This window comes from Pavona decussata, unplaced genomic scaffold, assembly GCF_977016875.1.
Source record: "Pavona decussata unplaced genomic scaffold, jaPavDecu1.1 SCAFFOLD_187, whole genome shotgun sequence".
Lineage (NCBI taxonomy): Eukaryota > Metazoa > Cnidaria > Anthozoa > Scleractinia > Agariciidae > Pavona > Pavona decussata.
In genome coordinates, this window is record NW_028145596.1 from 969,516 (window position 1) to 983,340 (window position 13,825).

Here is a 13,825-nt window from a genome sequence, read left to right on the forward strand (position 1 = left end):
ACGTTAACAAAAGAAAGTACTTTAACCTTTTTGTAATCAGTAAGTATAAAATTATTATAAGCACTCATCAGTCTCGGTTACATCGGTTACATCGAGGTAAAATACGCAGTGCTGAATAAACCTATGCTGGAGTGAAGAAAATTTCCTATTCTCTGCTGTTCGTCGAGTTCCAGTTGGCTAGATCCCTGTACCTAAGAGTTGCGACGAGCTCTGTCTTGCTAGCGAGCGAGTGCTCTCAAGCTTATTTCCCCGTTACATTGTCAAGTCGCCGTTGAAGTCTAAATTGTCTCTCCTGTACGCTTGAGCAGCAAAAAACCCGTCGTCACATAGGAAAAACCTATCGTCACAATCGTCTCTTTTACCCCAATCGTTGTAGTTGTCCTTATGCTGCTTGGGAGGACTGCCGTAGCAATCAACCTACTTGTTAATGATTGTTTGGTAAATCCAGGACGGATCGCAAATGCTGTTGGAGAAGGTGTTTTGGTTGGCATTTTTGCAGTTGTTGATGTAAGCAGTGTTGTAGTAAACTCAAAGCTTGAAGTCGGTGCTGGCTGGGTAGAAATTGCTTTAGTTTCCGCTAATGTTAATGCTGACGACTTTAGGCTATCTATGTGAAAACAGTTCGAATCTTGGTTATAGGGTGAACGTTATACCAGATCGGAGCAATGCACTGGTTTGTAGTTAGATTTAGCTTACGGAAAAAAGCAAAGTATAGTGCAAAACATCTGCGTATATATCCATCATTTTTTCCAACAGGTCCTTTCAATTCAGAAATAACCCATTGGTTCCGTGGTAATGGATTGAGATTTGTCATGACCCAACACATTTAAATGGATCATAGATAGGCAAAAGATGAATGATAGAATATATGAGGCAAAATACGAAAACCGCAAAGCTAATATACGATATATTAAAAGAAAAAAGTGGAGTAAAGGAAAGGGTGAATTATGTTTTGAGAACCACAAATTGTATAACATCTCTCGGTTTCAATTTTGTTAAAAACTTTGGTATAATATCATGAGTCGTTGTCTTCTGGAGAGCTGAGTGTTGCAGGTTGAACTGGTTTTTAAAAATGGAAATGCTTTCGATTAACTATTCGCAGAACAGGACGTTGGTGGCCAAAAGTTCGGCCAAAATTTCCAGATTTGGGACTTTCTCTCAGTAAAAAAACAATTGCTTATTGAAATAATTATTTTCGCATACGTACCTTGTTGGCAAATATACTTGAACTTTGGCCCGTTACATTTTCTTGGCATTAATAAACCGTTAGTCCCACTTTTTACCGCATAGCAATACCAAAGGTCTGGGAGAATGCCCGGTCGCTGATGGACAGTGGTGTTGTCGGAAGCGTTTTGGTTCCAGCAAAACTTATGTTTAAAATGCCAGCTAAAAAAGTTACAAAATCAGTAGCAGAACGAAGAACAAATAGGTACTATTCAAACTTGTAAAATATATTTTAGGTTCTTTAATATAATCAAACAGATGAGTGTAGTCTTGGGAAGCACTTGATGGTTGGTGTCATTGATTGGCATTTCAAGAACCAGAGCAGAAGTGATAATTGAATTTCGTAATCTGTTTAGTAATATTCATGATTTATTGGGTTGGTAGTTAAGGATGTGGTAAGACTTGTAAATTAAAATCGGAGACACCCATGAAGCTCAATATACATTTTTACAGTAACTGTCCAAATTCCCGCGCGCTGGTTGGCTCGTAGCTATTAATTTTTCTACAAGAGTGCAAACAATAAAAATGACGTCAGACTGTAACACGCGCGCTTTCTCAACGAAAAAAATTGCCAATTCCGCTCCTACTTTTTCCATGTTTTTGTAAAAAACAAATCGACGGCAGTTTTCTATGGTCTATACTCTTATAGACCATAAAATGACGCCATAAAATGTCCAAGACTTGGCAGTGAAACCATTCGCCTGCGGCTCGTGGTTCCATTTGAGTTTTGAACATTTTTTGACGTCATTTTATGGTCTATAAGAGTATAGACCATAGAAAACTGCCGTCGATTTGTTAATTAGAATGTTTTGCTATGAGGAATGACCTTTTAACGGAAAAGACAAAAGTGTCAAGTTTTATTTTGCCGGAGATATTGGTAAAAAAATAAACAAAAAAATAACCCCATAAAAATTGATTCATTATTTACTTAAAAACGCTCTTACAAATTTTTTTTCTTAATTTCGCCTACAAGTTGTCTAGATTGAGTAGTTTAAATCCCTAAAGTTTCGTCATAAAGTGTCTGACTACATTTCGAGATAATCGACAATGCTTAAAATGAGAGGCAATGCGCTTCCGTTGCTATGGTAATAGCTCTTGCTTGGAAACCGATGAGAAAATTAACTTTGATCATATGTTGAAATGATGATGTAGTGTGAAGGAGATCGAAGTTTATATTGTATGCGTGATTGTAATTTCAAAACTTCCACCTTAAGTCCAAAAAGCTGCTGCGAGCCTCCTTAACAATAGCTCAGTAAAATCAAGCGGACGACAAAGGGAGAGGTAATATTATTATGGCAGTTAATTTTTTATGTTAATAATTGTTATTAATATGACATTTAATTAAAAGTGACTTTGGAAATGAAACGTCAAGGCTCTGAAGCTTTTTTAATGCAATAGGTATCTTTTTCGTGCTATAACCGTCAAAATGGTAACAATTTTAAAGAAAGGAAAACATTTATAATGTACGGATTGGCCTATCTCACCTCAGACCAGTCCAGTATCTCTGAGTATTGCTTTTGATGATGTTTTTTACCTCGCCAAGAGTATTGTTGTTATTGATTCGCGCCAATCTTTCGCCCGAAGTTTGACACTTGTCGAGTATTTTCTTTCCATTAAAATATTTACCTCCTACCCGGTAGGTTACAGGCTGTGACGACGATGCTAAAGAACAAAACAAAACATGTAACACGTTACAATTATCGCAAAGGTATACATTCTTCTTATGATTTGAAATGAAGTTACAAGAGAGTTGTAAACTAACATTTAATAAATTGTTTCTAGAGCCTTTTTTATGCAGATTTGTTTCTGTTATCATCCTCAGCTTTCGCCTTCGGCAGAAAACACAAATCTCGGCCGTGATAATTCTCGCTATCACCGCAACCTCATGCAATAATTGTTAACTAGTGAGTAATCGATCACAAATCTTTGTGTAGGGACTGTCATGCTGTAATAATTATGTATCCACAGAAGAAGATGCATGCAGGCGCATACCAAATAGAGACCTTTAGATCCGACTACGAGTACGACTTTTTTACCGCGCGGAGCCTGGCACTGCTAAACTCGTACTCGCTGTCGCAATGTTTACATCTAAATTTAGGTGCAAACGTTGCGACAGCGAGTAGGAGTTTTGTATTTTTGCCCCTTCTCAGTGCTTATTCTGCCATGTTTTCAAAGAAAAATATTCTGGCTGCATCTCTAATGCTTTTTCTGGATGATGTACTCGATGAAGATGAGTTATTTTTAATTTTTTCGGAGACAAACCGCAAAAATCCCTAATGGGATCGTAATGGGAGTACGGTCGTGTTGAGAAACAAGTTGAAGAAATGTCCACCGCACAGTTCAAATCTGAGTTTAGATTTGAGTACTCAGAGATGCCGCTACTTTCCAAAGCCTTAAAAATCCCAGAGAGGTTCACCTGTGGGAATGGGACTGTGGCCTCAGGGGAGGAAGGTCTCCTTATGTTGCTGAAAAGGTTCGCCTATCCATGCCGTTTGAGCGACATGATGCCTCGCTTTGGTCGCTCGGTGCCCGAAATGAGTTTGATCTTGGCGGAGGTAATGGAGCATGTGAATGGACAGACAAGGCATCTTCTCCGCGATTTGGATCAGCCTTGGCTCCAGCCACAACACCTCGAGAATTTTGCCAGAGCCATAAACACAAAGGGTGGCGCGCTCGACAATTGCTGGGGTTTTGTTGATGGAACTGTTCGGCCGATTAGCCGCCCCGGTGAACATCAGAGGATCATGTACAACGGTCATAAAAGAGTACATGGTAGAAAGTTCCAGTCAGTTGTGGCGCCCAATGGTTTGATTGCAAACCTTTTTGATCCCTTCGATAAGTTAAATCACTAATCAATTTAATAAGAATAAGTCTCGAATTTCAGGTTTTCAAAAAAGCAGTACACTAACTGGCATGAGTTACAAGGGAAGGCATATTTTTCTTGAATTTCCGTTATCATTCATGAGATTTACCAGTCAGGTTACCAACATAATAACACCTATTTTTCTGTTGTTATTGTGTTGATCAAGGCTGTTACCATGGCCACAATGCGCCAAAAAATTGCCTATGTTTTGCAATATTTCATCTTATAATGGCTTTAAGGCTTAAGCTACACCCCTGATACATTCTAAATCCATGGTATGACAATGTCAAAGGTAACATATGAAACTCATGTAATACCATCCACTACCAGCAATAACTGTTTATAAAAATTATTATTTGGATTTAATTAACAGAAGGGGGAAAAGACATGATGTAGCTATGCTACGGATGTCATGACTGCTAGGCCAACTGGAGCAGCACTCGTTCAACTCAGCAGGTGATCCACTATGTATCTAAGGAGATCCTGCATACCCTTTAAGGGTCCATCTACAGGCTCCTTTCAAGAGAGGCCATAGCATATCACAGCTGATGAGGCAGCTGATGAGGACCGCTGTAGAGTGGGTGTTCTGTGACATACCGTCATATTTTGCTTTTTTGAATTTAAGAGAAATCTTAAAATAGGACTTAGTCCAGTTCCTACTGTGTATTCTGTTTGTGCGCTATTGAGAAATGCCCTCACCTGCTTTTATGGCTCTAGCACTGGTACCTATTTTGATTTGCAACCACCTACTATCCAGGACTACTTTTAGTTGTAAATGATCAAGTAAATTAAAGTGGTTTCCAATTTAGTGTTGAAATACCCATTCATTTTATATCTGATTACCCCCCTCCCCCCACACCTAGACCAAAACCAATTATGATTTGCTCACACATGTTTCCCTATGCTTGGCTCAGTTTCACGTGTTTGCTTGTGAATTGATTAATTGGTTCATTGTGTTCTTTGTGTAGCTGTTGTGATTGGCCAGAGACTCGTATTACCGTTGGTTTTGGTTTTATGGCACTCACTTGAAAACTACTCTAATTTTTACAAAACACATTAATAATTATAGGGTCTGAAAGGCTTTTATACGCTTTGGAATTTTGTCATAATAGAGTGTTTGATTCACGAATTCAGATCAAATTCAGCCATGTATGTAGATTTATGAATTCTAACTTGCCGGTCTATGACAAATGGATTTTCTTCATTTGTGGACTAGCTGTGATTTGTGATTCCATCAACAACATTCCGTGAAAATCCATAAAAATGAGAAACAGGATTAAGCCAATGTCTGCTATCAATCAGTTATTTGAGTGTTGTCAATTCGAATTCACAGTCTTAGGCATGCACTCGATCCATGAAATTTAGTGACTATTTCAAGTGTTACTGAATACTCTAGGATACATGCTGGGAATGCATTTCTTGTGGAGGTTATAAGTGTATTTGACTGTGAAATCTGACACTTATATTAAGTGTTACTCTCGGATACATACTGGGAATGCAGTGTTCACAGTTTTCATATGGGTTTTAGTTATAGTCAGTTAATTTAAACAAATAATGTGTGCAAAAGTTTACCATACAATTATGCCACAAATATATTTGTACACCCAGTATAATTAATTTAAGTTATGCATATTTCAGAATGTACATACATGTATAATTATAATTGCTGTTAAAATCACAAAACAGCTCTTTTTAAATAAATTTACTGTAAATTAATTAATCTTCTTTAAAGTCATTATATAATTTGAAAGTCCTGCACAATGAGATTGAATTTTAACAGTGTCACATGAAGGCTGACTGCAATTATAGGCACATGAGCATAGAAGCATTTACACATTTTCACAAAGTCTCCCACTGGTCAAGATTATATATATAGTCACCAGAAACCTGTATGGAAAACTTAATTGTTACAGCAATTTTTCTTGGATGGCCATTTTCGCCCATTTATTATGACAGCTTTCTTAGTTATTTACAGTAATGATCTGGGTTTGGAGAGGGGGGGGGGGGGGGTGGGACTCTCATATAAAAGTGACATCACCCTAGCTAAGCGGTATCAATCCGCAAGTAAGATACCAAACTGACTCTTAAGGGTTGTCATTTTTGATTTCATCACCCTAAGCAATACCAATCCACAAGTAAGATACCAAACTGATTCTTAAGGGTGGTCATTTTTGATTGCCTCACCCTAAGTAGTAACAATCCACAAAAAAAATTTGAACCTACCAAGAGCACTCTCATCACTTTATATGGGAGTCCCCCCTTGGGGGTAATGATAGTCAGATAGGAGAAATGTTATGCTGAACACTCTTAATTTTGGGCTAACAGGGTTAAGGACTTGTATACACGTGTAAATGCTTTTACCATTATGTGTGCTTATTGTTTCAGATTTTTGAACAGCTCACCCATTGCATTCAGCATAGCCATGTTCATGGCTTGCTGTTGCTGCTGCTGTTGCAGTAGCATATTTTGAAATTGCTGCTGCTGTTGTACTTCAGCTGCCCTCATATCCAGTTCTCTCTGCCTTAGCTGCCGCTGCTCTTGCTGGTCAGTCCTCTTGATGACGACGCTCTGCTCCATAACCTCCACTAAGTTGGTTTGGCTTCTTCTTTTCTTTGGAGTTTCCTCGTCAGATTCATCTTCAGTGTCCTATTCCCGTTCCTTTTTTTTTTTGTAGCACTCAACTTCTCGGTTGCCTTTCTCCTCATTTCTTCTGCGGTCTTTTTTTTTGTAGTCTCCTTCACCTCTCTTGACTCCTCCCACTCTACTATCCTATCATGGATTTCTGTTAGGGCCTAAAAGTTCTCGTCATATTCAACCTCGATACCGCTTCCCCTCTTTTCTTCTTTCACTCTCTCTCCTTGAAATCGTTATATAACTTGTCGAACTTTTCCCTCACGGATCGCTGTGTAACTTTCATCCCCTGCTGCGTCAGGCTCTCTGCTATCTTTGTCCAGGCTCTTCCTCTCTCCTTTGAACCTGGGCTAAACTTAAAAGGCTCTTCATGGACTACCTCACTGAGAAGAAGAGAATCGTGACATTGTTTCCAAATGAACAATTCACGTTTGGCACTGGCCATTGCTGTGTTTCTAGGCATGAAATATGTTGTCAAAACTAGTACATATACATTGATGCTTCAGTCAAGGTGGTCGTATAACTTTGATCCACCGGATAACATTGCCGAAAAACAAACTTGGCTGCTCATACATCGTATATTCTGGAAGAGAACTTACTAGTAAAATCCATCAGAACGAAGTGAATTTAGATCGAGAAAGTAGAGTTCCATCAATCGATTTGGATCGTATTTGCTTCAGCCAGACTTAAATTAGAACTGGAGGCTTTTTCTGCCATCAGAGTCCAAAGTTAGTCCTTATAATAGACGTGCAAAACACAGAATAAAATAAAAATCATTCCTCGTAAACATAATGCGGACCACTGGGGGAACAACGCTTTTGATATCTTTATTCAGCAGGATATGAACTTATTACCTCGTATTTTATCATTGTTTTTAGCAGCTTTTGGACTTGAATAGATGTTACAGTGATAAAAATAACATCAAAGAGCCTTGAGTCAAACAGTGGTTTAACTTTTCTTTATGTTTGGGCTTTTGTAAAAGATCTCACAAATAACACATTTTAACCTTTTCACCTTATGAACGAAGCAGGACCATTTTATGAACAAAAAACTTACCTTGAAAGGTCTTGAAAAAAAACTCGTAGTCAAGCCGACGACTTTTGGCAACAATCTTGTTGTCGACAAAATCCTGACTACGACTTTGAAGCTTTGTGTGACGGTGTCACGGTCAATACGCATGCGCATCCCGCCGGAAATAAAAAAAGTCGTACTCGTAGTCGTACTCGTAGTCGGATCTAAAGGTCTCTAATTATTCCTGCCTCAAAACGTGAAAGTTGCAAGTCTACACTTGTCAAAATATTTTCGTCAAAAACGTCATCCAGGGTACAATTGCGTCTATGAGAAAAATAGAGTACACTTGCTTCAATGTACTTGCCATACTTCCGAGTGCACTGCTGACGACATTGACGGTTTCTGTATTTGTTTTTCATTTTTTGTTTTTTTGCTAAAATGTATCCTACCAACTCCTGTTTTTGCTTTACTTTCCGCTTTTTTGTTATCATCCTAACAAGTAACACGCCACGAGTAGCCTACTCTACCTGCGGGTTGCAGCATATTTTATATAAATGCAGTAAAATAAGTGCAATTGTAATTTGCACGAATCTACATGAAACAAGTTATGTATGTATTGAATGTCGAAGGCCAGCCCATTGCAAAAAGTTAGTTTTGGAAATCTTATGCGACCAGTGGCAAAAAGAGTCTTCTATATTTAAACTGAAAAGTAGATCTTGAGTAAAGATCAATCCTGCCATGAAATAATTTTTGTAGAAAACTGGTCTCTTGTCTATGCGAATTTCTTTATTATTCCAAATAACATTTTGCCAGTCTCTCTGAGAGGCAAAAGAGTCACGAAAATCTGACCACCAAGAAAGTAATTCACAATAAAACTTAGAAGAGATTTTGTAATCCTTAATATCATAGTTACAATTTAAGAAGAAAAAACCTCCCATCGGTTCTAGCAAGTGCTGTAGGTAGGTTTTCCACGTTCCATTCTGACCTTCAAAAATACGCTTTAACCATGCCAGCCTTAAGGACTTTATCATGCAATCTAAATTGATCATTTTTAATCCACCTCCTCGTATTCATTTATTACCGAAACGCGTGTTACCTTATCCGTGCCATTCCAAAGGAATTTAAATAACAGTTGATTCAATTGTTTCACTAATTCGTTAGGTGTAGGTAGTACCGAGCACACATAAACAAACTTTGGAATAAGGAAGGATTTGATTATTGTCACCTTACCATAGACAGATAAACTTCTTGAGGACCAAATATTAATAAGTTTTTTAATGCCATCTAATCGCTCAATAAAATTCTTTTCTTTCAGTAATTTTGGATCATACGTGAAATACAGCCCCAGGGCTTTTATCGGCTCATTTGGCCATTTAATGCCTAACGGTTTTGCTTTATTTCCTTTAGAAGAGCCAATCCACAAACCCTCGGTTTTTGTGCTATTGATCTTGAGTCCTGAGATATTTTTGAATAAATCCAGCAGTTGAAAAAGTACCGTGGCTGAGTTGGTGTCAGCGAGTACTGCTGTTGTGTCATCTGCGTATTGTAACAATTTTGTCTCTTCTTTCCCAATGGTAATACCCTTTATAGCTGGATTTTGACGAATGGCAATAGCTAGCGTTTCCACCGCTACAATGAAAAGATAGGGAGAAAGAGGATCATCCTGTCTGACACCTCGCTCAAGTTGAAAGGATTTTGAAGTTATGCCGTTGTTCATAATACAGCTTTGTACGTTGTTGTAGAACAGTTTTACCCAGCGAAGAAAATCAGAACCAAAATTGAAGGCTTCAATACATTTAAAAAGGAAATCCCATTCAATGCTATCAAATGCCTTTTGGAAATCAATGAAGATCATTAAGCCGGGAATGTTTTCGTTGGCAGTCCAATCCATAATGTCATAGATGGAACGGATGGTTTCACCTATGAAACGATCTTTAATATACCCTGTTTGATTATGATGAATGATATAAGGCAAAACATTTTTTAATCTCGATGCAATTACCTTAGACAATATTTTTGCATCAACGTTCACAAGAGAAATGGGGCGCCAGTTTTCAATAAGAGAACGATCTTTTCCTTTTTTCTCAATAAGCGTGATAATCGCATGCTTCTGAGAATGGGACAACTCCCCTTTCTCAAAACATTCATTTGCACACCTTATGAAGCAATCATTGATTAAAGGCCAGAATTTTTTATAAAATTCAATTGGAATTCCATCGTTTCCTGGAGATTTGTTAGTTTGAAAGGTATCAAGAAGACGAAAACATTCCTCTGAAGTGATTTTACATTCACAGGAGATTTTCTGTTCCTCAGAGAGTTTGAGTATATTTAAATTATTTAAAAAGGAATCGATTTCATTTTCAATATCCGGACGATTGTTTTTACTCTTGTACAAGTCGCAGTAAAATTGTTCTACCTCATTTAGTATGCAGAGTGGATTTGTTTTAATTTCGTCGTTTACATACAATTTACGTATGTGCTTCTTGACGTGATTTCTTTTTTCTAAATTTAAGAAGTACTTTGTGCTCTTCTCGCCGTATTCGTGCCATCTAGCACGTGCGCGTACAATGATTCCTTTGGTTTTTTCTTCATAAAAATATTCTAGTTCTTTCTGAGCAACATCAAACAAAGTAGCATTAGAATCACTAGGGTTGCTTTCGAAAGCTTGCTTTGTTACGTTTAGTTCATTTTGGAGTTTTGTTTCCGTTTCCTTTCTTTGCTTTGCCTTTCTACTGGAGTGACGGATAGCATGAGCTCGTATATTATATTTAACCCAGTCCCACACACACCGATCGTCGGAAAGTTCTTCCCGTCCTTCTGCAATCCACACTGGAATCATTTCGGTTGTACTGTTAATATATTCTTCATCGTCTAGTAAAGAGCAATTCAACTTCCAGTAACTTGGTCCTCTACCCACATGATCAAGATTTCCGCCAATCTCTAAAAAGATGGCATCATGATCTGTTCTAATTGCTGGAATTATATCCGTCAGTTGTACCGAATCGGTTAAGTTATTCGAAATTAACCAATAGTCAAGACGACAAAAGATTCGAGGAGATCTTTTACTCCATGTGAAGCTCTTAGTATCTGGGTTTTTAATTCTCCAAATATCTACTAAATTAAGTTCACTTTTCAAGCAATCGATACAGGATGTCACGGATTTTCGTTCAATGAGAATGCCACCTTTCTTATCAATAGCAGGATTTAGGGGGCAGTTAAAATCGCCTCCAATAATGATGTTACTTTCACAATCTAGATCCTCATTTTGTGCTGTAATAAGTAGTTTGTTGAGGAAGGCAACAATATCTTTATCCTTGTTTGGCGCGTATACATTTATGAGCACATACATCTTATCTTTGATTTCAGCTTTTAGAACAATATAGCGTCCCAAAGGGTCAAAAATTTTTTGGTGTATAGTACAATCAACATCTTTCTTAATTAGAATTGCAACACCACAGGAATTTGAACTGCCATGACAAGCAATGAGCTCTGCACCCCATTCGTTTTTCCACTGATTTTCTGCTGTTGCTGTAAATTGGGTTTCTTGCAGAAAAAAAATGTCTGCGCGTTTCCGGCACCAAGTAAAAATTGTTCTTCTTTTTTAAAGTTACTTATGCCCCTTACATTTAGCGATAGTAATTTGAGCGCCTCAGTCATTTTATAATCCCAAAGGTGTTACTAATGAGACCGCAGAAGAAGGAAAAAAAAGGGAAAAGTGCTAATGAAGTATTCGAAGTGGTAAATGTAAATGCAAATCCAAAAACATAGAACAGGGGACGTTGAAAGATCAAAAACAAATAAGATACGAAAAAAAATGCCTCACAGATGCAACTAAACCTGAACACTTGATAGACTTAATGTGAAGAATTACATTACACATAAACTTTTGTGTGGTATTTTCATTCATAAGTGCAACTGTAACCTATTGTAAGTCTCTTTTTTTTCTTACTTCGTTAGTAACAACTTTTAATTTAATTTTAATATTGCAACTATTGTGTAACTGTATATTGTAAGTGTTAGTAGAAGTATTTAAGTTTTGTTTCTATTATGATAGTATTCGTAGTAAATTTGAGTGAATTTTAATTCACTGTAAGTCTAAAAAATAGTCATACCTTGTCAGTAGAAGAATTTAATTTAATATTGTAACTATTATTATTATTATTATTATTATTATTATTATTACTTTTTTGTAATTTAGGTTAGTATCTTAAGTTGGTATGGTTAGTATTGTAAGTAAAGTTTAGTATTCTATGGTTAATAAACATAAAAAAAAAGTTATGTATGTATGCACGAAAACAATTAATCAAGAAATATGTGTGTGCTGACAAAAACTTCTTCCTCTGTAAAATAGCTTCCTTGATGGCTTTTCTTCTAATGATGCAAGGGAGCCCTAATCTTTTACTTCATATTTTGCCTTTTCTGAGTTTTTCAACATCATGCAGTTTACTTATTTAACTACCACTTGATGAAACCTACTCTTTTCGCAGATGTAAGGCTCAGCCAATCTTTTATTGCATCTTTCTGTTATCAATGTCGCACTTTTCTTTTTAACCGAAAAGCAAAACCATACATCCTTTAAAATGCTTTCATTAAAGGCGGCGGGCCGACTTTTATTAAGGTCCCAGCAAAATCCATGTTCAAGGTGCAAGCTATAAATACAATGAGGAATATTTAGTTATCAGTTCTTGGCCATTTAAGGATGCAACAATATCCGTGGAATACAACTACCGACATAGGCGTACGGGCAATTTTTTTGTCAGGGGGATAGGGAGAAGGGGGGGGGGGGGAGGGACTGGGGTGGTGAACCATGTCCCCAAAGTTTTTTTGGCGAGTTCCCCGAATTTTTACGAAACAAAACAGTCGAAAAGAAACGAGGGTCATACGATGCACTAACTAGGCCTACATATAAAGTGAAAATATTCTTACAAATGAATCTATCATTTGAGCTCATAAAACACGTTAAGAGAAATAGCTGTCCTGCCATTTCGACGGCTGAATATATCAATGATACGATCCATTTTATAGTTGACTACAGAGTTGGCATATGCCCTTTCAATGTTAATAAGTGAGATGTTTAATACAGACACGTGGTTGCACCATGGTGCTGCGGAGGTAAGTTTTCAATTTGCGCAACGTACTGAGTGATCGTTCTGCGGAACACGATGTAGCTTGAGCTTCTTCCGAGAAATTGTCTGGAAGTCCTGCTTTAGGGTGTTGCTACCCGTGTGAGTGTTTACCGCCAATTTTCTTTCTGGATTTCAATAGTCCTTGCTTAGATCTGCTTTTTCCGCATAGTCACACTTCTTCATTAATATGCACCGTTCTTAAAATATGTTGATGAGACATTTCACGGTAAGAGTTTTTTTTAAAGTCGAGACAATGTAACTACACCATTTAAAGCATTTCCATAAAATAGGAAAGTGATTGATGTATAAATGTTACCTTAGTCCAGTCCAGTAACCTTTACCGTCAGTGATGACTTTTTTCACTGCAACAAGACTATCGGAGGTATTGATTCGCGCCCCGTGACGTCCGGACGCAGTACATTCTCCTTGCACTTGATAACCCTTACATTCCGTGGAATTTGTGTGATAGGTGACAGAATCGCAAACTTGGAGGCCTTAAAGAAATACATATATGTCATGTGTTATTGACAAAGTCGTGATGTTAAGAAAGCTGGACACTAATATCCTATCAACTAAGTGTCCGGCGAAGCTTGGTCAATAAAGAAATCATTTATGGCGGAGCTCCGCGCGCGGAGCCCATGGTTATGAGCATTTGGTAATCCACCGATACAAGAAATTTTGGTTAGGTTATGAAGTCACTTTTGTCCTCCGTCCGTACGACCGTCCGTCCGTACGCAGCACCACAGGAAAACCAATGCATTGGCACTTTCAAGTATCTGGTGCGACGAAACGTTGGAGTTTTCCTTTATGAAGTGAAACTTTTCGATGAATTAACGTTGTAAAACGAGCGAAAAACTCAGCAGTAGAATAAAAGGACTGGTTATTCTCCAAAGAGGCGATTGTTTGTGTGATTTTGTTGACAAAACTTTGCTGGTTTGCTGTTTTGGAAGATATTGTTTTTCTTCCAGTG

At 37.6% G+C, this 13,825-nt stretch overlaps 1 protein-coding gene and 1 pseudogene across 1 annotated transcript; one reads left to right on the forward strand and one right to left on the reverse strand.

Moving 5' to 3' along the window:
- Positions 1-3,387: 3,387 nt before the first annotated feature.
- Positions 3,388-4,468, forward strand: LOC146462496 (uncharacterized). Its single transcript, XM_085085598.1, is given in 2 exon segments — positions 3,388-3,510; positions 3,513-4,468. Coding segments are annotated over 2 exon segments (687 nt in total). The 3' UTR covers positions 4,077-4,468.
- A 1,861-nt stretch (positions 4,469-6,329) lies between these two features.
- Positions 6,330-7,163, reverse strand: LOC146462497 (uncharacterized; annotated as a pseudogene).
- Positions 7,164-13,825: the final 6,662 nt, after the last annotated feature.